This window comes from Callorhinus ursinus, unplaced genomic scaffold (genome assembly GCF_003265705.2).
Source record: "Callorhinus ursinus isolate GAN/ISIS: 27379988/994484 unplaced genomic scaffold, GSC_fseal_2.0 scaffold25, whole genome shotgun sequence".
In the NCBI taxonomy this organism is placed as follows: Eukaryota; Metazoa; Chordata; class Mammalia; order Carnivora; family Otariidae; genus Callorhinus; species Callorhinus ursinus.
Window position 1 is genome coordinate 11,340,887 of NW_027397087.1, and position 22,233 is coordinate 11,363,119.

The following is a 22,233-nucleotide window of genomic DNA, read 5'->3' on the forward strand; positions in this document are numbered from 1 at the left end:
TTTTATAAGTTTATCGGCCATTTAAATTTCTTCTATGAAATGTCTGTTCAGGTGTTTGCCCATATTTTCTATTGTGTTGTTTGTCTCTTATTGATTCATAGGGTTACTTATGTGTTCTAGATACCAATCCTTTGTTGGTTATTCATACTGCAAATATCTTCTACTGGTTAATCCTTGTGTCTGTTAAAAAGTTATTCTCTCTTCAGAGGCCTGAGAGGTATTCTCCCCTGCTTTATTCATATGTTTTAAAGTTTTGCCTTTCATATTTAAGTGCTTAATAGTTCAGTCAAGTAGAAAGTAACAAGTATACATTAGCATGCGCCTAACAACATAATTTCAATATATATAAAGCAAAAATTAACAAATCAATAAATCCACAAAGGAGATTTTAATATGCTTCTTTCTGTAACAGACAGAAAAATCTGACAATATGATTAACAAACTTGACCCAGTAAACATGCAGAATGCTGCACCCAACACTCAGAATATCCAACAGCTGCGAATAATCTTTGCAAACACACATAACACTGACCATATACTTCAATCATAAGGGAAATTTCAATACATTTTAAAAGATTATAATAACATAAGTAATATTCTTTGACCTTAATGCAGTTAAACCAGCAATCGTTAACAATAAGATAACTGCGTAGTCACGTGTTTGGAAATTTTAAAGTAAACAGTTTTAAGAAAATTTATAGCCTTATATGCAAATATTAGAAAACAGAATGAAAGGCACTCATCTCTTTCAAGAAATTAATAGAACAGCAGCTTAAGACCAAGGAAATGATAAGAACAGAAATTAATGATACAGAAAATACATTAAAGAGTATCAACAAAGTCGTAAGTTTGTTCTTTGAAAAGACTAATAAAATTGACAAACCTCTGGCGAGACTAAGAAATAAAATGGCACAAATAACTAATAACAGAAATGAAAAAGGAACTATTGTTACAGAACCTGCAGACATTAAAAAACAAAATGTTTTATGACCTTTATATCAATATTTTTGAAATTTTAGATTAAATGGACCCAACACCAGAAAAATATAGCTTATCAAAACTGATGTAAGGCGGTAGGTGGTGGATTGTGGAAACTGCAAAAGAAAAGCATAATTTTGAAAACAAAACAAAAATTTCAACACCGGTGAAATTGACTATATTAAAGAATTATTATTTTTAAGTGTGAAATGGTATTGTGGTTTTGTCTTTCTAAAAGTCCTCATCTTTTAGGGATTCTTTTTTTTTCTTTAAGATTTTATTTATTTGACAGAGAGAGAGCACAAGCGGGGGAAGCAGCATGCTGAGGGAGAGGCAGAAGCAGGCTCCCTGGTGAGCAAGGAGTCCGACTCAGGACTCGATCCCAGGACCCCGGGATCATGACCTGAGCTGAAGGCGGCCGCTTTATCGACTGAGCCACTAGGCGCCCCTCTTTTAGAGATTCTAATTGAAACATTTATAAATGAAATTATAAAATGAGTTTGGCTTCAAAATAACACGTGATGCCACAGAACGCGTGACCATGCCTGTAACAACAGCACGATAACTTTAACACTGAGGGTTTAAAACTCCCAAGCATGACTGACCCTTCTCCGCCATATCAGGGGAAAGCTGAGACACCTCCACAATCCCACGCGGCGGTCAGCTTTCTGGTAGTGAGTGACCAGACTCCGCTTCCTTTAGCCTCAGGCTTTTCCCGCCCATTACTCTGAGAACCAATCATCGAGCTTGACTTCGCCCCTCTGCCCAATCAGCGATCCCCGTTAGGCCCTCCTCTCCCCCGCACCCTGGCGCGCAGGCCGATCGCCATGTTTCAAGGGCAGCGGGGTTGGTTCTGCGGCAGTGTCGGCCGAGAACTGAGGCAGTTCTGGGGTAGGCAGCCGGGTGGAAGGCGCGGGTGAGGTGGTGGGCAGAGCATCTCTCTTCTCCACGGTGCTTTGGCACCAGGGTACGGGATAGGCTCACCTTGTGCTCTTGCCTCCACAGTGGCCGAAGGGGGCTCGATCAGTGACCCAAGGGCCGCCGATTTCTTGTTCAGCTGTGATGCCTCCCACCCAGACACGCTGAGGTACCTGAAGGCCATCTGGCAGTGCCTCCTGGGTCGTAATGAGCCAGGAGCTGAAGATGGAAGTCACAGTCATAAGAAATATTGACGATAGTAATAGACTGGAAAGGAGCAGGTTTTCAGTCCTAGATGGGAAGGGGGGAGGGATAAAAACCACCTTTCTCTTCTCCTTTCTGCCACAATGACTTGGCCTCCTCCTTGGTCCACGAGTCTTCCCTGAGTTCCAGTCTTCTGTTTCTGCCTGTCTCTCCCACAACTCTACGTGGTGCCTTGAAGGCCTATCACATTCAGTATGTTCCTGCCAAATCTCCTGATTGCCCCTTCACACCTGCACCAGGTCCTGTGTTCTCAAACTTAAAACCCTAGTAGTTTCTTGTGAATAACAACACCACCCCCATTAATCAGTCGGTGGCCAAACCCCACGGTACGTGTACCGTGTACCCCTGTCAATGTTCTTGGTGGGACCATAGTAGCTTTCAGAGAGGTTACTCTGCCTCCAATCCGCCCACCTGCGATCTCCCTTCACATTATGATTCCAAAGCAAAGGTCTAATCACCACCCTGGCTGCCCCCTCCCCACTCCCTTATTCCCAGTGTCCTGATTGCCTGTAGATCATTATCCCTACTTCCGCTCACTTATTCTTTCACTTATTCTTTCTTTTGAAAGGTTGAATACATTCTTCTTTATTTCATAACCTAAAATATTTCCTTTCTTTCTCCTAGAATATATCAGAGCCGTGATTACATAGAAGATAATGCTACAGTTTTTCACGCCTACTATCTCTCTGCAGTAGCTAACGCTGAAATAAAAAACTCGGTGGCTTTAGGTCATTTCATTCTTCCTCCTGCATGCTTGCAAAAAGGTTGGCAAAGATCATTTACCTAATCTCTGTTAGCCAAATCCAGCTAGGTCTCCCAACTTGACTGATCTTTGTTCTCAATAAGAGATTTTTGTGTTTTGTATCATTTAATATAAGTGGAAAATCATGGACTTGGGATCAGATTGCTTTGGGTGTATATTCTAGCTTTGTATGTTTATTGCTCATTCACACATTCACTAAACTCCTATGTGTCAGGTTTCAACCCAGGTGCTGAGGATTCAGTGGTGAATAAGACAAAAAGCAGATCTTGCCCTCATAGTGCTCACTGGCTAGGATCCAACATTTACTAGTTTTGTGAACTTTAACAAATTGTTTTGAGGATAAAATGAGATAATATATTAAGTAGCGTGACATGTGAACATTTAATAAATGTTTGCTAGTTTTGAATCTCTTCATTATAATGAAATTTTAAGATTCGTTATAATAATGAACCCATATGTTTATATTATTCTTTTTTTTTTTTAGATTTTATTTATTTGACAGAGAGAGAGCACAGACAGGGGAAGCAGCAGAGGGAGAGGGAGAAAAAGGCTCCCCAGTGAGCAGGGAGCCCAACTCGGGGCTTGATCCCAGGACTCCAGGATCATGACCTGAGCTGAAGGCAGATGCTTAACCAACTGAGCCACCCAGGCGCCCCTTGTATTATTCTTTATACATTGGGGCGCCTGGGTGACTCAGTTGGTTAAGCATCCTACTCTTTTGATTTGGGCTCAGGTCATGATCCGGGGTTGTGAGATCAAGCCCCACGTCAGCCTCTGTGCTGGGCCTGGAGCCTGCTTAAAGATCCCCCCCATCTCTCTTGAGCACATGTGTGCGTGTGCTCTCTCTCTAAAATAAATAATGGGGCGCCTGAGTGATTCAGTTAAGTGTCAGACTCTTGGTTTCAGCTCAGGTCATGATCTCAGGGTTGTGAAATCAAGCCCTGCGTTGGGGGCTCCACATTCAGTGCAGAGTCTCTCTAAGACTCTCTCTCCCTCTGTTCCACACCCCCCACACACACCACATACATGTTCTCCCTCTCTAAAATAAGTAAATCTTAAAAAAAATAATAGTAATAAGTAAAATTTAAAAAGACTGTTTTAAATGAAAACATGCTCTTTTTTAAGAATAAAAAGTATACATTATTATCCACCTAGACCAGTATTGTCTAGAAGTGTGAGATGCAAATGTGAACCACATACTAATTTTATATTTTCTAGTATAAATAAGAAATTGATGTATAAAAATAGGTGAAATTAATTTTTTAAAGATTTATTTATTTTTAGAGAGAAAGAGAGCCCAAGCAAGGGGAGGGACAGAGGGAGAGGGAAAGAATCTCAAGTAGACTCCCCACTTGATCTCATGACCCTGGTATCATGACCTGAGCCGAAATCAAGAGTCAAACGCTTAACCAACTGGGCCACTCAGGTGCCCCTAGGTGAAATTAATTTTAAGAATATATCTTATTTAACCTAATGTATCCAAAATATTATCATTTCAATATATAACCAATATAAAAATTATTGAGATATTTACATTCTTATTTTGATGCTAAGTCTTTGAAATCCAGTGTTTATTTTACACTCACAGCACATCTCACTTTGGACCAACCACATTTCAATACGGTGCCCATATATAGCTAGTCCAGTGGCTACTATATTGGCCAACATAGGTCTAGAGGAATGTTACTTTTTTGTCCTCAAGTGGGCTACTGTGGAAGCTTTTGAGATCCTTAAGGATGATGACATAGTCCTTTGACATGCTGAGCATTGTTAGAATTCCTATACTACTATGCCCACTAGACCTGTTTCTCTTTCACTCTTCTTTTACCAAATTATTGATTACTTGAGGACCTCTACTCTACAAATTAAGGAAATTTATACCTTTTATTTTAACTGGACAATTGTCTTCTTTATTAATGGTTGGCCTAAAGACACAGATATCTAATGAAGGCATAAATTCCAGGAAAAAATTTACAACAATGATTCTCATAATGCTTTGGAATCATCTGGGGAGGTTGTTAGAAATGCAAATTCCTGAGCTCCTCCTCAATCTTCTGATTCAATAAGAATCTGCATTTTAAACAAGTATCTTAGGTGAGTTTGATGCAAGTGGAATAATGCTGGCCTGGAAAATTCAGACTTCAAGTAAACTTCAGAAAATTCTACAAAATCACTTAAAAATAGTTTTAAATTTGCTTTTCTTACCACAGAAATAAGAAGAAAACTTGGTAGTTTTATTTGGGAACAAGACCAACATTTTCTGATAGAGAAGGTAAGAATAAATTAAAGTACTTGGTTAAAATCTACAGTTTCAAAAAATTTTGAAAGCAATGTAATCTGAAAAATGTTTACTTATGACATTTTAGCACCAGTGATCCAGGTTATGGAATTTAAAGGGCATGCTTTTATTGAACATTATCTAGTCTGATATTGTTTTCACACTAGTACACTGATAAATTTGAGATATTTTCATATTAATAAAATTATTCATATAAAAAGCTTGAAAATTTGCTTCTTTCATTAATTAGATACAGTATTTACCAGTTTCTTACTGCCAGCATAGATTCTGATGTACTAATTCCCATGTTGTGTCATTTGTTAAATGTCTTGAATAATACCCCTCAATAAATGTGTACAATACTGAAAATTGACTCTTTTATAGCTTTTGCCATTCTGCTTCAAATTTGTCAGTGCTTTTAACTTACTTCAAAATCTTCATGCAGTAGCCAAATTTAGGATAATTTGAGCATCAAGAAGAATGGCAGTAATGAGTTATAGTACAGTAAATTTAAAAGAATCCATGATTCAATAGTGATACTCCAAAAGCATAAAGAAAGACAAGAAGAACAGAAGGAAGGAAGGAAAGGAAAGGTGGGATAAGGGAAATTTTCCTTATAAAATAGTAACTACCACCCCCAATAAAATAATTGATTTAGGCAGGGTCATTAATGGATATTAAAACCATGTTCTCAAATTATCACCCCACAGATTACTTACTGGTTACAAAGGTAAGTGATGTGCCTTCACAGTCGAGAGATCGGGCAGACGCCACCTTAACCAACTGGTAGAATTTAGCATCATCAAAATTGGAATAACCTCTCATTATGTTCAGTTTGATGTGATATAATAAAAAGCATACAATGTTATCTATACAGTGTTCTTGTTCAAAATGCTTAACCTAATTAACACCCAGACAATTTCAGAATGTGAGACATCACAGAACAACTATCTGGCTTAGACTCTTTAAAACAATGTCATAAAAAAACAAAACAAAACAAAAGCAGGAATACTGTTCTAGATCAAAAGACATAACAACCAATCCAGTCCAGATTGGATTCTGGATATTTTTTATTTATTTATTTATTTATTTATTTTTTTATTCACGAGAGAGAGAGAGAGAGAGGCAGAGGCCGAGGGAGAAGCAGGCTCCCCACCTAGCAGGGAGGCCGATGTGGGACTCGATCCCAGGACCCTGGGATTGGATATTTTTCACATAAAAAGTTAAAAAGACATTTTGAGAACAAATGGGAAAATTTAAATATGGACTACTAGGTGATATTGAGTTAATGTTAAATTTCTTAATTGTGATGGTGGTATTATAAAGACAAAAGAATGCTTTTGAAAGAAAATGCAAGCTAAAGATTAAGGAGTAAAATGTCATAATATCTGCAAACCTTTTCAAATGGTCCAGCAAAAAATAAAAAATGAGAGAAGGCATACAGAGTGATAAAAATGTTAACATGTTATGAATCTAGGTGAAAGGTATATAGTACTGTATTATTCGCTAACATTTCAGAGTTTGAAAATTTTCAAAATAAACACTTAGGTAGAAAAATCTTTATATGTCTGAAGCCAAACAATTAGCTTAAGCATTTTGTATTCTTTCATTAATTTGTTTTTTCTTCCCAAGTTGTGATTATCTGAAAATCATAGTTATTTTAGTGTCTTTGGCTATGTTGTTCTAAGGACCAAAATATCTAATCCTTGGTGGTCATAGTATTTTCAGGGATGTGAGTGGTGATCAAATGGTTGTTATTTGACAATAATTATTGAGTATGCAGAACTTTAGAGCTAAAAAGCTCCTAAAGCCCATTAATTTAATCATTCAGATTTAGAAATGAGAACACCGAGGTAAAGAGAAGTTAAAAACCTGTTTTAGTTCACATACTGGACAATAGCAAAACGGAACCAAATTTTCTCAGGTTCTACCCAATCCAATATTTTTTCTATGAAAGAATTAGTAGATTATGCCTCTAGTGATGATTGATTCTAGAAATTATATATTCTTATGATAAATGATTTTGTTAGTTCTTTCAAAATATTGATTGATATTAGCCAATTATAATAATGTAACCATAGAATATATAAGTAGAAAGTACTTCATTGAATGGCAACAACAAGGGTAAATCTGGTAAGTAATTTGGGGAACATTAGTATTGTTTGGGGTGGATTTGTAATCTAAACATAGAAATTTCCTAATGGCATATTAAGTAATTATATTATGTGACAGGTATCAGTATCTGAGTCACTTTCAAATAATCATTTTGAAAAGCTTAATATATATTTAGTTCTTTCATAACTCCATAGCTAAATACTTCATTTTCATTTTGAAGGGGAAATGTAATTTGTTCAGCTTACTTCCTGTTTTTGATTTGTAACTCACAGGAAGCCTAGGAATTTTCAAGTCAAGGATTTTAAGAAAGTTTAGTTAAATTTAAGTTTTTTGTTTCCTTATCTTTTAAAAAGTAACATGGCCAGGGAAAATTTCAAAAATTGAAAAGAATAAAATTAGTTAAAATTTTACAATCTAATACAACCACAGCTGATATTTTAAAAATACATCGCTTTCATTACATAGCCCTAAAAACAAATCGTATAATTGTGTGTGTGTGTGCAAAATTTTGTTTTTGACACCAAACTAGATTGAATGGATCTAAGTGTATAAATATTTTTATGACTCTTGATATATATTGCCAATTTACTTTTTTACTTTTAAAAAAACTTTTGATTGGATCATTGATGTGCTGATTTTCAAAAATGTGATTTCTTTTGCTATCCACAGCATGATGAAGTAACACCAAATGAAATAAAGGCCCTTAGGGAAAGCAATGAACTAGCAACAGATCGGGAAAAAGAATTATCCAAAAGGTATTGAATTCATACACTGCATTGATATTCAATTCAATGTAGGCATCTTTGAGCACTTACTGTGTTTATCTCACTTAATTTTCACAGTCTTCTTACACCATTGATATTATCATTATCACCATTGCCATTTTACAGCAAAAGAGATCTAGGATTAGATAGATTAATTTGCCCAAATTCATACAAACTTTTATTATTAAGTGGGGAGAAGTTGGATTTGAACTGGGTCAGTTTAATTCCAGAGCCAACCACTATGCTAGACTCTCCTTGCACAAAAGAAACAAGAATTTAGGGGCACCCGGGTGGCTCAGTCGTTAGGCGTCTGCCTTCGGCTCAGGTCATGATCCCAGGGTCCTGGGATCGAGCCCCACATCGGGCTCCCTGCTTCACGGGAAGCCTGCTTCTCCCTCTCCTGCTCCCCCTGCTTGTGTTCCCTCTCTCACTATATCTCTCTCTGTCAAAGAAATAAATAAAATATTAAAAAAAAAAGAAACAAGAATTTATGTATATTGTGATTACTGTGACATTAGTTTTTAAATAAGAAGATATATGAAATATTAGCAGTAATTTTATTAGGATTGGAAGTTCTGAGTGATTTCCCCCTCTCCTTTCCAAATTGTTTGTAATGTGGTTACTTTGTTTAAGAAATTAAATTTAAAAAGACAGACAATCATGGACTTACCATTGTGTTAGAGCCAATCTATGAGAGACCGCTTTGTTTCAGGCTTATTATCTAGTCCTAATTCCATATTTTCCAGTTCCATGGTTTTCAAATACTCATAAGGAGTACTGGCTATTCAAAGGTCTGCTGAAATAAAAATGACCAAATAGTAGCTGTCTCTCTTCCATATAAAAATTAATGGGTTTACTTTATATAGTTTTTTCAATTTTAAGTTTTTCTTCTATAGTTTTTTTTCTTATATCTTTTGTACCTACTATTTGGTTTGTTATAATTTGAAGTTAGTTGTTATCTAGTTTACACAAAGTTGTGCATTTAATTAAGTTTAGTAAACTATTGTTTCATGGTCCTGTGACTTCCAGATATTCTACCACTTAAGTTTGAGAATCCATATTTTAAGTCTTGGGATCTCTATGTATAGCACTTGAACTTACTTGTTATGATTTTTTGAGATAAAAAACTGGTTAAAAAAAAGGAAGAAAAATAAGAAGAGGTAAGACCATGAAGATATTCTTAAGGGATTAATAGAGGAAAGAATAATTATCCTAACGACCTTGTAAGAGAAGGCTGGGAAATAGAAAATAAGAAGTAACTCCCAGTGATTAACTTGACTAGGAAAGATATCAGATACATAAGTTCTTTAAGAAATTGTTGCCCTGCAAAACATGGAGGCCATCAAGGAAAAGATTGGTAAGTGTGACTACCAAAAATATTTTAAACTTGTACATGGCAATAAAAACACCATAAACTAAGTCAAAAGAAAAATATGCACTTAAAAAAACATCTGATAAAAACTAGTTTAAGATACAAAGGGGGCTTCCAAATTTGGGGAAAATATGTCCAATCCAATAACAATAACAATGGACAAAGGATATGAATAGATACCTTAGGAAGGTATCTAACCTAGAGCCTTTTCTTTAAGGAACCACCAGAGGGTGCAGTGTGAACATAGATAAAAAATACTTTGCCCTTACTCAGAAAGCATTTGCTTCGTTGGCATTCTACTAGTGATGCTGAATAGTAAGTGATGAACCAGTTATTAAACACTTGCTAAATGTAAGACACTTGTGAGCTTATCAGTTCATTTGACTCTCATAACCTTGTAAAATAGATAAATATTAGCCCCATCTCACAATTGAGGAAACAAGTTAGAGAGCTAAATGTCACCCAACATTAACTCGTATAGTGAAGCTGAATTTGAAGCTATGTCTAGCTGATCCAGAATCCAAACTCTTAATCACTATGCTGTTTCCACTTCTCAATATGTTCCCCCAAATCTTCTGAAAATTGCATGAATTTAATTATTCTATTATAAACATAATGCATGTAATTTGTCAAAATAGAAAATAAAGAAAATTTAAATTATAAGCAACCCCACCGTTTAGCGATAACTACCACCTCTTGCTAGTTTTATACAAATACATCTTGTTTTCGTGTGCATTTTTCTTGATTACTAATGGCTTTGAACCTTTTTGAATTTATTAGCATTTTATATTTCTTTTCTGTGGTTTGTTTTTATCCTTTCTCCCTTTTTTATTGGGGGCTTTATTGTTTTTCTTATCAACTTGTCTGGCATCTTTATGTAATAGCTTTATTATCCTTTTGCCAGTTTGTCACATTATATCCTCAGTTTGTTGTCTGGTTTATACTTTTTTAGAGATACAAATTTTAAATTTTTGCATCATTAAATTGATCACTTTTCCTTTGTAATTTCTTTAGTTGCTTTTATGATCAGAAAAGTTCTTTCCCATTCAGAGATCAAATCAATTTTAAATTCTGCAGATATTTATTTTGGTGTATGGTAATAGATAAAGATCTAAATTGATTTTGTTTTGCAAATAAAAAGTCTCCACTGGTTTTTTTAATAATAAATCTATTTCCAACTGATGTGTAATTTCCCTTTGTCATATTTTTTTAGTATATGGAGATCTCTTTTTAAACTATTTGTTTTATTCCATTAATCTGTGGATCTATTTCTATATCAATACAATATTCTTTTAAGTTATATAACTTCATTTATGTATTTTAATACCTGACAAGGCAAGTCCCAAACTCATTACTCTCCTTTTAAAAATCTTTTCCTTAGTTCTTCATGCCTACATAATATTTTTCCATTTTCAAATTTTAATTATCAAAATCCAACTTATACAAAAGGGGATACTATGAAAATACTGGTCCCTAGTGAGCCAGTTTCCCTCCCAGAAGTAACCAATATTATAATTTCTTATATGTGCATATACTAACAAATTCATATAAGTATTTTCATTTCTCCTTTTTCTTACAAATAGTGATAGACTATAAGCCCTATTCAGTCCCTTGCCTTTTTTCACTCAGTAATTTACCTTAGAGATCATTCCATAGTATTACATAAAGAGCTTTTTCATTTTTGCTCTGTATAGTGTTCTACTATGTGGATTTATCATAATTTATTTAACTAGTTGCTTATTTTAATGGATTTTTAGGTAATTTCTAATTTGCTATTAAAAACAGTGCTTCAGTGAATGATTATGTAATGTCATTTTGTGTGTATGAGTATCTCTAGGGTAATTCTTACGAGGTCAAAAGGCATGTAGATTTGTATCCTTGATAGGTCTTATCAAATTGCCCTCCATCCAGGTTAAACCAATTTATGCTCCTACTGGTTGTGTATAAAAGTGCCTTTTCCAGCTAGGGTAACCAAACATCCAGGTTTGCTTAGAACTGTCCTGATTTTAACACTGAAAAGCCCCATGTCCTGAGAAATCCCTCAGTCTAGGATAAACTGGGATGGTTAGTCATCTTATTAACCCTATACCTTCTCCAACACAGAGTACTATCATATATTTTGGTCTTTGCTAATGTGGTAGGTATAAAGTGGTATCTCAGTCTAGTTTTGTTTGAATTGCTATTTTGATGAATGAGGTTGAGTGTCTTCATATATTTGAGAACTGCTTATATCTCCTTTTCTGTGAACTGTTCATATCCTTCACACATTTTTCTATTGATTGAGTTTTGCTTTTATTTTTTGATAAGAACCCTTTACGTTTTAGGAGAATTACTTCATTATGAAATAAGTTACAATTAATTCTTAGCCTATTGTCTTTTGACTTTAAAAAATGTTGGATTTTGTCATGCAAATATGTTTTACTGTATATACGTTCGTGCTTATTAACATTTTCTTTAATGGCTTTCAGGTTTTGTGTTGTACTTAGGGAAGTCTTCCTACTCTTAAGATTATTATCATTATTATTTTTTGCTATGGTTTCTTCTTAATGATTTCCTTATTTTCCAGTTTAAATCTGTGACACATTTGGAATATATCTTGGTGTAAGATGTGAGGTGGGGATCCACTTTCTTTTTTTTCCTCCAGATAGCTAACTACTTGTGGTTATTGATTAAATAATTTATCTCCCCCACACACACCCTGTCTTAAAATGCCACCTTTATCAGATGTTAGATCCCTGTAAGTATTTGGGTCTGTTTCTGCATTTTATATTTTTATATTCCATACATTTGTCATGCAACAGCACCACTCTGTTTTAGTTATTTATAATACGATTTGATATCTAGTGCTAGTTTTTCCTCTTTACTCTTGCTATTCTTTCTGGTTTATTTTTCTATCTGAATTTTAGAGACACCTTGTTCATATATTTTTTAAAAATTACTGTTGTTATTTCTGGTGACATTACAAAAAATGTATAGATTAACTTAGGGAGACTACCTCTGATATTGAATCTTTCTATCTGAGAAAATGGTATTTTTTCCCACTTGTTCAAATTTTCTTTTATGGCCCTTAAGGAACATTTTCATATTTTCTTCATATAAATCTTATTTGTCTTTTAAGATTGCTAGGTATTTTTTGTCCATTCTATTATAAATTTGGTCTGCCTCCTATTAGATCTTCTAACATATTGCTCTTCAGGTAAACTTTAGAATTATTTTTTTCTTAACCTCTAAAATCCCTACTGAGAATTGTGTTAAATTTTGAGAATTGATGACTTTATAATTTTCAGTATTCCTATTCAGGAGAATGTTTCTTGTTTTTCTTTATTTTCCTTTTCTATATCTCAGTAAAGTTTCCTATTTTTCTGCATATAGAATCATAAATTTCTTGTTATGGTTATTTCTAGATTTTTATGAATTTTGTTGCTGCTATGGGTTGGATCATTTTTTCCATTTATTTTTTATTATTGCTATTATATAAGAAAGTTATTGATTTGGGGATATTTGTCTTACAACTACCCACTTGGACTCTTTAAGATTCCAGAAATATTTCAGTGATTCTCTTGGCTTTTCAGGGTGCATAATCATATCATTTGTTCATATGAAAGATTGTTTCTAGTAAAAAGACTAAATATCTCTTCCATTTCTTTCTCTACCCTTCCCCATTTCATTGCTCAGCCAGAAATTTTAAAGCCATAGTAAATAATAATAATGGTTATCCTTTTAGAGTCCCTAACTCTTCTGGGAACAGTATTTTGCTTTATTTGAAGGATCTTATCCTAACTGAGCTGTAGTTTCTTTTAGAAGAGTTAAGATGAAATCTAATTTTTAAACAAATTGAAAATAAAGCTTTTCTATTGCTAAGTGTAATTTTAGATTTTTTAAGGAAAATAATAAATTAAGGATGACCCCAACTTTTAATTATTGAGGTTTTTATTTTCATATAATTATATTATCTATTGGTTATATGTAGTCTAAATACAGTAAACATTGTTATTTGGCACAGTTGGAAAATAGAATATTTTAGTTGAAAACTACTAAGCTCTTAAAAGTTAGAATATGATTAATTATACTACACAACCACACTCAGAATACTTTAACTTTTTTTCTTTTTAACTCAGAAGTCACTTCAGAATCTTAGTGTACCTCATGATTTTCCCAGATTTCATTTTTTATATAAAGCATTAAAATACTAGTTAACAGAGTTCCAATTATTTAAACACTGAATAACAAAAAATGCTGTGATTATTTAAAATAGAGCCCACTATACTTTCCTTGGCATAAGATTACATATGTATATATATTTCATTTAATTATAAAGTATTACTGAATTATTTTGCTTTTAATAATATTGAGAAAAAGACTTATGCCCCTACATACACAAAATATATGTTTTTTGAAGTGGCCAAGAAAACCGAAAATATCTGTATGGGAACTTGTATTACTTAGAAGCACAAAAGAAGTCCACACATAACATTTTCACCCAATAAGATTGAAGTCTGCTCTAGAGCAAATAGATTACTATATATATTGCCTGGAATAATTTCTCAGGAAAAAACAAATATAAATGTGACTTTCTGTATGTTTCATTTTATAGCACAGAAAAGCATTTTATAAGGACTCCAGTTACAGAAAAGCAGATGTACTTCCCTCTTCAGAATTATCCAGTGAACAACATGGTAACAGGTAATTTAAAATAAAATAAAATTTAGAGAAAACCCAAGTAGGAAAGAAACAAAAGAATATTTTGTACAATAAAGCATTAAATATATGTACAACATGCATTACAACAAAGGTACAACAATGCATTAAATAAATCTGCGGAATTGACCCAGAGATAAGTCCCATATTTTGTTAAAATGCTCGTCTATTGGTAGCATGAATACACATCCCTGTTTACACAAAACAGTCCCAGTTTATGTCTGTTGTCCTGGCATCAGTTTTTTACTCTCAGGTGTCCCAGTTTGGAAGATAAATTATATGGACAACTCTAATCATAGTTTCCTTTGAGAATCTGATGAAACATAGACACTTTCCCTAGCATACAAACACACACAAACATAACATACAACTTTACATATAATTTAAAGAGGTTCACAGGTGTCCACGGACTCCGTATTTGGGTTTTCTAGTGCCTGACATAAAGAAAGACAGCTTTCTAAGGCTGACATGAGAGGATGGAACCAAGGGAATCAGGTGAAAGTGGCCATTGGGATTGGGATAGTGGTGAGTGAGGTCGATGTTTTAGATACTTTGATCTGAGTAGTATTTAGTTAGGGTCATTGATCATTTCTCTTTTAAAGATTTTATTTATTATTTGACAGAGAGAGAGAAAGCGAGAGAAGAAACACAAGCACAGGGTGTGGGAGAGGGAGAAGCAGGCTTCCTGCTGAGCAGGGAACCCCATGCTGGGCTCCATCCCAGGACCCTGAGATCATGACCTGAGCCGAAGGCAGACGTTTAATGACTGAGCCACCCAGTCACCCGGGTCATGTATCATTTTAAAAATAGAGTTTTTTTTTTAATTGTGTTTAAAACATAGCAACTTAAAAAGTATAGTTTTTGAAATTCCATTTGAAAAACCATTTGTATATTTATCACATTCTCTTTATCAGACTCTTGGAACTAGTCCACAAATTCCTAGATGTCTTCTCTCCTAGTACTATTCCTTCTTACCTTTTGGTCTAGCCATTTGTTTCATTATTTTTTTTCTTCTGTTAATAGCCTTTAGAAAAGCACTTTAAAAGAACTTTTAAGGACACCTGGGTGGCTCAGTCTTTAAGCGTCTGCCTTTGGCTCAGGTCATGATCCCAGGGTCCTGGGATCGAGTCCTGCATCGGGCTCCTTGCTCAGCGGGGAGTCTGCTTCTCCCTCTGCCTGCTGCCCCCCTGCTTGTGCTCTCTCTCTTTCTCTGACAAATAAATAAAATCTTAAAAAAAAAAAAAGACCTTTTAATGTGTCGTTTGAGGCTGAGACTTGGAGACATCAAAGAAAACTGTTACCCAGCTTTGACAGAGAAGTCAGTTCTGGGGTTCTTAGGAGCAATTGTGGGCTGCAAAGGACAATGAACTAGTAGAAGTACTTGTTCTAATACCGAGAGCAGCTATTGCTACCCTGATTTATCCCTAGGCTTAAACATTCAGATGAAATGTAGGTACACCTTAAACCATAGTTGTGGCATATTCTGGTATTGATTTTGTTTCAGGCAACTCTATCACCAGATTCTAAATGTCTCATGTTCATTTGGACTTACGAAGTGTTTGATAACATATTTTAAAAATCAATGATAAATATTAAAATCAGCCATACAATAAAGACAAATGCTTAGATTTGGACATGTAACAATGCCACTGTGTTTCATGGCTGCCTGACTATTCAAAAGACATGACAGTGTTGTATTAAAAGCAAACTAAAAAAGAACTATAAAAATAATCATTAGTCAGAATTTTTAAAGTAAGATTTCAACCTGTGATAATCTTTTATTAATTTTATTGATAAACCATAGTAAAATTTTCTAATCTTTTTATTTGCTTGATTCTTTTCTTTCCTTATATTTCTACACTAAAATCTTGTTTTATTTTTTTAAGTTTGTTTGTTTGTTTATTTTAAGTAACCTCCACACCCAGCATTGGGCTCCAACTCACAACCCTGAGATCAAGAGTCACATGCTCTTCTGACTGAGCCAGCCAGGTGCTGCCCCTATATTAAAATGTTTTTAAAATTTTAAATAGCACTTTCTTGGAAGAAAGATTCAATCTTTAGAGATGATTCTTTGGCTTTAATTTTGATGTGAAATGACAAGTATTCCCCCCCCTTTTTTTTTATCATGCCCATCTGCTGGTACAGGAAAGAATAACTTCTTGTTGGAATATAGTGAGTGACAGTTCTAATTTAGACAGTGGTAGCAATTTTTGTGACTGTAACTTGACTGTCTCTTCCTCAAAATGGGTTGGGTTCAGTTCAGTGAATGTTAAGTCTCTTAAAAATAGAACTAATTAGATTTTAGTTTGCAGAAAATACAAGTTGGAACTATGCCCTAGAACTCGTGGCCCCAAGTTGTGACAACCAAAAATATCTTCAGATAGTGCCAAATGTCCCATAAATGTCCCACAAAATATCAAGGGATTTTCTGGGTCTGTTTTTGTTTATTTTTTACTTTTGGCTGGAATTATTTTAGTCTGATATCACTAGTTATCACCCATGATAAGAAGTTCTGATTGATAGCTACATGTGTGACTAATTTTTAAAAATTAATAATTATAGGGGCACCTGGGTGGCTCAGTTGGTTAAGCGGCTGCCTTCAGCTCAGGTCATGATCCCAGGGTCCTGAGATCAAGTCCCGCATTGGGCTCCCTGCTCAGTGGGGAGTCTACTTCTCCCTCTGCCTCCCCCTGCTTATGCTCATGCTCTCTCTCTCTCTCTCATAGATAAGATCTTTTAAAAAAATTAATTGTAAATATCTTGCAGGTAAAAATTTTCAAACCAAAAAGTTCTGATAACTAAAAGTTTGGGAACCTATAATGGATACTGTATTAGTTACCTATCACTGTGTAGCAAATTGCTCTAAAAGTTAGCAGCTTAAAGCCAACATTTATTACTTGATAGTTTCTGAGGGCCAGGAATCCAGGAGCATCTTAATTAGATACTTCTGTCTCAAAGTCTCTCATAAGGTTGCAGTTAAGTTGCCAGCTAGGCTGCAGTTACTCCAAGGCACAAATGGGATTGGAAAATCCATTTCAAAGCTCACTCGTGTAGTTATGGCAAGCCTCGGGTCCTTGCTGATTTTTGGCCAAAGGCCAAAGTCCTCCCCAAGTGGGCCTCTCCATAAGGCTCTTCACAACATGGCAGCTTGCTTTCCTCAGAGAGAGGAATGCAGGGGGGAAAGAGAGCATACCCAAGACAGAAGCCACTGTCTTTTTTTATATTCTACTCTTAGAAGTGGCATATAATCACTTCTGCCATGTGCTGTTGGTCATATAGACCAACCCAAGTACAGAGTCTCCTTCTAGAGACTACACAAATTTGTGAATACCAAGAGATAGGGATCATTTAGAGCCATCTGGGAGGCTGGCTACCACAGACACATATAGAATACCTTTCCTAGGAACTCTCTTTTCTTCCCCCAGTACATCTGATTTACACAGAAACAGTCATTTTCTAAAATATGAGCTTTCTCCTCACCCCCAACTGTTGCCTTGGGAATGAATACCTGATTTGAGTTGGGCCAGTCACAGCTCTTTCTCTAGATTTTTATACATGGAATGCAGCCAGTCAAATCACTCTCATTTGGGTGACCATAGCTCTTAAGATCTAAAACTTAGGAGCCATTGTAGTTCCATGTTTCCTACCATGTAAAGAAAGTCAACTTGCCTCAAGAGAGAAAAATTGAAATTAACATGCAGGAAAAACTGGATACCAGTGAGAGACAGACATGAGTTCTGGTTACTTCTGAGGCCCACACAGAAGTGTCTGCCTTCCCCGCAGTTTGGTTGATATAGCAGTCTTTCTAGTAGACTCCCCTTTCATTTAAGCTAGTTTAAATTGAGGGTGCCTGGGTGGCTCAGTCGTTAAGCATCTGCCTTTGGCTCAGGTCATGATCCCAGGGTCCTGGGATCGAGCCCTACATCGGGCTCCCTGCTCAGCGGGAAGCCTGCTTCTCCCTCTCCCACTCCCCCTGCTTGGGTGTCTCTCTCTGTCAAATAAATAAGATCTTATAAGCTAGTTTAAATTGAGTGTCAATCAACTTCAGCCTAAAGTCCTAACTACTTCAAAACTGCTAGAATAATCCATTTCTGATGCATAAATGTCCAATACTTCTTATAGAAATATTTTTATTAATGTAATAATTATTTTTAAAATTCCTATCCTCACACATATCTTTAGCAACTTCACACAGTGTATATGTGCAATTAACTGCATATTAATGTGCATTAATTAATATTAAATGTTAATATTTTTCTGTACTAGTTTATTTTACACAGAAACCTAGTCATTAGGCAAAGATCATGAACCATATGGAGTATAGTCATAGTGCTTCAAGAGATTTTCTAAAGTAAATGATTATGATTAAAATATCTTTAAAGACACTAATCAGTTTTATATTCGCAAATTCATAGTTAATTTATTAACCGTCAATTTATCACATATTATTAGAAGCAATCAAACTATATGCATATGTACCACATGTTAATGGTGGTGGTGTTCTAAAATCAATCATCTTTGAGCTCTACCAGAATTTTTCTCATACAGTATTGACTATTAAATTAGGTGTCAGTTTTTTTTTTAAAGATTTATTTATTTATTTTGAGAGACTGAGAATGAGAGAGAGAGAGAGAGAGAGCACATGAGAGGGGGGAGGGTCAGAGGGAGAAGCAGACTCCCCGCCGAGCAGGGAGCCCGATGCGGGACTCGATCCCGGGACTCCAGGATCATGACCTGAGCCGAAGGCAGTCGCTTAACTGACTAAGCCACCCAGGCGCCCCCAGTTTTTTTTTTTAAGATTTTATTTATTTGACAGAGAGAGATACAGTGAGAGAGGAAACACAAGTAGGGAGAGTGGGAGAGGGAGAAGCAGGCTTCCTGGGGAGCAGGGAGCCTGATGCGGGACTTGATCCCAGGACCCTGGGATCATGACCTGAGCCCAAGGCAGACACTTAACGACTGAGCCACCCAGGCCCCCCTTCCCTTAATTTCTTATTAAAGAATGTTATCTCAGTGTTAGCAGTGCAGGAAAGTGTTCCCTGCTCTACTAGTGAAGATAAGCTGTTTGTGCTGTTACAGTAGCTACTTGGATAGTTAGTTCTAAGTGATTATACTCTAAGCCAGACACACTTCCCAGTTATTTTGGTCTAGGTACTTCATGTTTTACCCCCAACCTGGACATTACACTCTCAGTAGTCAAAGTGGATAATCAAATATTTGTGTTTTAAAAGGAGCTGGAAGGGGCTCCTGGGTGGTTCAGTTGGTTAAGTGTCCAATTCTTGGTTTTAGCTCAGGTCATGATCTCAGGTCCTGGGATCGAGCCCCGAGTCAGGCTCTGCGCTCAGCGTGGAGTCTGCTGGAGACTGTCTCCCTCTCCCTCTGCTCCTCCCCTGCTTGCACACTCTCTCTCTCTAAAATAAATAAATAAAATCTTTAAAAATAAATAAATAAATAAAATAAGAGGTAGAATGTTGCAGGGAGTGGGGAATTGGGAAGGAGGGGTATTCCCTGGTAATTATCAAGTTTCATGGAGAATCTTCTCCCTGGCATTATTTCTTCTTTTTACCTCTTTCTAAAAACATTCTTTAGAAATCATAACTTTAGCGGCGCCTGGGTGGCTCAGGCGTTAAGTGTCTGCCTTCAGCTCAGGTCATGATCCCAGGGTCCTGGGATCAAGCCCCGCATCAGGCTCCCTGCTCTGCAGGAAGCCTGCTTCTCCCTCTCCCGCTCCCCCTGCTTGTGTTCCTTCTCTCACTGTGTCTCTCTCTGTCAAATAGAGAAATAAAATCTTAAGAAAAAAAAACAAAGAAATCGTAACTCTAATAAATCAAAGATATTGAAAAACAGTATGATAGGATTTCAAATATATATATATATATTTTATTTTGTAGGTTATATATCAATTGATGCCATGAAGAAATTCCTTGGGGAGCTACATGACTTTATTCCTGGAAGCTCAGGATATTTGGCATACCATGTTCAAAATGAAATTAACATGTCTGCTATAAAAAACAAATTGAAGAGAAAATGTTAAGTTTAATTGTCTTTATATCTAGGCGTTTATTTTTTCTAAAATATTACCAAAGATGTGCATAATTTTACATTCTCCCCTTTGGGACAGGGGGATGGGGAAATGGGGGAGAATTCTGTTTCTTTCTCAGAATGTGTCTTTAGGAAATTCAGAATCATTCTGGCTCCATGATTTGACATTTGGGCTGGATTTTTCCCCCCAGCTTGTAATGTTATGTCCACAGATCCTGAGTACCCAGTTGTTATGGAGTAATAATTGTCATTGAAACACTTCATAAGAAGTCTCAGACTCTCTCTCTCTCTGTCATATGCTCTTTTGGCTTTAACAGTCTATTAATTATACATTTTTTTCTAGGTTCAATGCTGTGAATACTGAGTTTAATGATTCTGGTCGTCTTATTTTGATTTTTAAAAATTAGAATGTTATTGTTGAGTAAATTACTGTTTCTGGCTGGAAAAATATGGAGTAAAACATTTTAATGATTCAGACTTCATGTGTGGACAGTTCCTGATAACAAGTACCAGAAGTGATTTAATGTAAACAATGCTATTTCATCCGAAATGAGCCCTCAAGTCAACTTAGAATTACAGTGCTGGAAAGACCCTTAGAAAACAATGAGGAAGTGAAGGCCTTCAAAGGCTGTTTTGCCTAGGGTGACTAACCGGGGTCCAAATAAGGACTAGAACATGACTGTCTTGATTTTCCAAGTCAGTTTCTCCCCACTGTCTCACATGGTATATCCTTTAGCCTGTTTCAGATATAATTGATGGCAGATCTGCAAAGGGGACCAGAAATCAGCCAACATGCTTGGCTTATTTTTTAAATAATGATTTCAAGACAGTAACTTATCTTTATTCATATGGTCATGCTATATAGAATCTGGTGGATTTATTACTTTATATACATGATATATTTTTTGTGAAATCTTTTTAAAACTGTACTTTCTCCTAGGAAGTGCATACCAACTGTAGAATTATCTAAAGAAAATGCACTTTTTTAAAAGTGTTTGGATCGGGGGTGTCTGGGTGGCTCAGTCGTTAAGTGTCTGCCTTGGGTTCAGGTCATGATCCCAGGGTCCTGAGATCAAGCCCTGCATCAGGTTCCCCGCTCAGCGGGAAGCCTGCTTCTCCCTCTCCCACTCCCCCTGCTTGTGTTCCTGCTCTCGCTCTCTCTCTCTCTGTCAAATAAATAAATAAAATCTTTTAAAAAAAATAAGTAAATAAAAGTGTTTGGATCATTTGGGTATACTTGGGCCCTGGCCTTTCTCCCATGACTCAAATTTCATAATACAACATTATTATAGTAATCTCAGCATCATCATTTGAAAGCTCTATTTTCCCCTTATGGTAACTTTTCCTTATTTATATTTGTATTTGTGATTAAACTCTTCTGAATTTTTAAACTAAAAAAAAACAAAAACAAAAAACTAAACTAAATGTTAATGACCTTTTCCTGAAACATATTAAATATTATCTCTCCTGAACACTTTATCTCAGTCACATTAAATTGTTTCTTACATAGAAACCAAGCCTGTCTGTGGATCTTAAATTAATTATTAAAAGGATTAAGTAAATGTACATTAAGTTGTATACACTGAGATTTCTTGGAAATGTTCAAGTATTTTTTTGATAGTGTTAATATAGTAAATAAAAAACTACAACCACAGTGGTTTCCAAACAAAGGTAATTATATCTTTAGGAGTATAGAAAAGGCCAGGTGCAATGCATATCCTTGAAATACTACCAGAAGCAAAAAAATCAGTTGATTACATAAGCCTTTCAGGAATTAGAAACATATGAACAAATAAAATAGGCAAAGATAAAGTGTTCTGTTAAAAATTGATGGTCTTAATGGGAAGTGAAAGAAAGTATGATTTTACTTATTGCTCATTTAAAACACTTCTTTTTATTTGCCTAGTATGTCTGACGGATATTGCCTCTGGCTCCCATCTTATAAAAATGCTCTCCCCACTTTAGAACTTTTGGTTATTTCTCTACCCTTTTGCAAACATATCTCCTCTGATGCTTTTCACTATTAGGCATAGTCATTCCT

At 35.5% G+C, this 22,233-nt stretch overlaps 1 protein-coding gene and 1 pseudogene across 1 annotated transcript; one reads left to right on the top strand and one right to left on the bottom strand.

Moving 5' to 3' along the window:
- The window catches only part of LOC112832926 (dihydrofolate reductase pseudogene), a 73,390-nt pseudogene extending 71,367 nt beyond the window's left edge, over positions 1-2,023 (bottom strand).
- TERB2 (telomere repeat binding bouquet formation protein 2) lies at positions 1,613-21,342 on the top strand. Its single transcript, XM_025883565.2, has 7 exons — positions 1,613-1,869; positions 1,984-2,065; positions 2,785-2,924; positions 5,134-5,195; positions 7,986-8,071; positions 14,047-14,135; positions 20,042-21,342. The coding sequence occupies exons 1-7, from the start codon at positions 1,806-1,808 to the stop codon at positions 20,182-20,184; spliced, it is 666 nt and encodes a 221-aa protein (XP_025739350.1). The 5' UTR covers positions 1,613-1,805; the 3' UTR covers positions 20,185-21,342.
- Positions 21,343-22,233: the final 891 nt, after the last annotated feature.

Bases quoted from the DNA above. Each gene is read 5' to 3' on its own strand.
- TERB2 (XM_025883565.2), top strand. From the start codon at position 1,806: ATGTTTCAAGGGCAGCGGGGTTGGTTCTGCGGCAGTGTCGGCCGAGAA. The intron at 2,925-5,133 runs GTTGGCAAAGAT...TTCTTACCACAG, and splicing joins TCCTGCATGCTTGCAAAAAG to AAATAAGAAGAAAACTTGGT. The intron at 14,136-20,041 runs GTAATTTAAAAT...TTTATTTTGTAG, and splicing joins AGTGAACAACATGGTAACAG to GTTATATATCAATTGATGCC.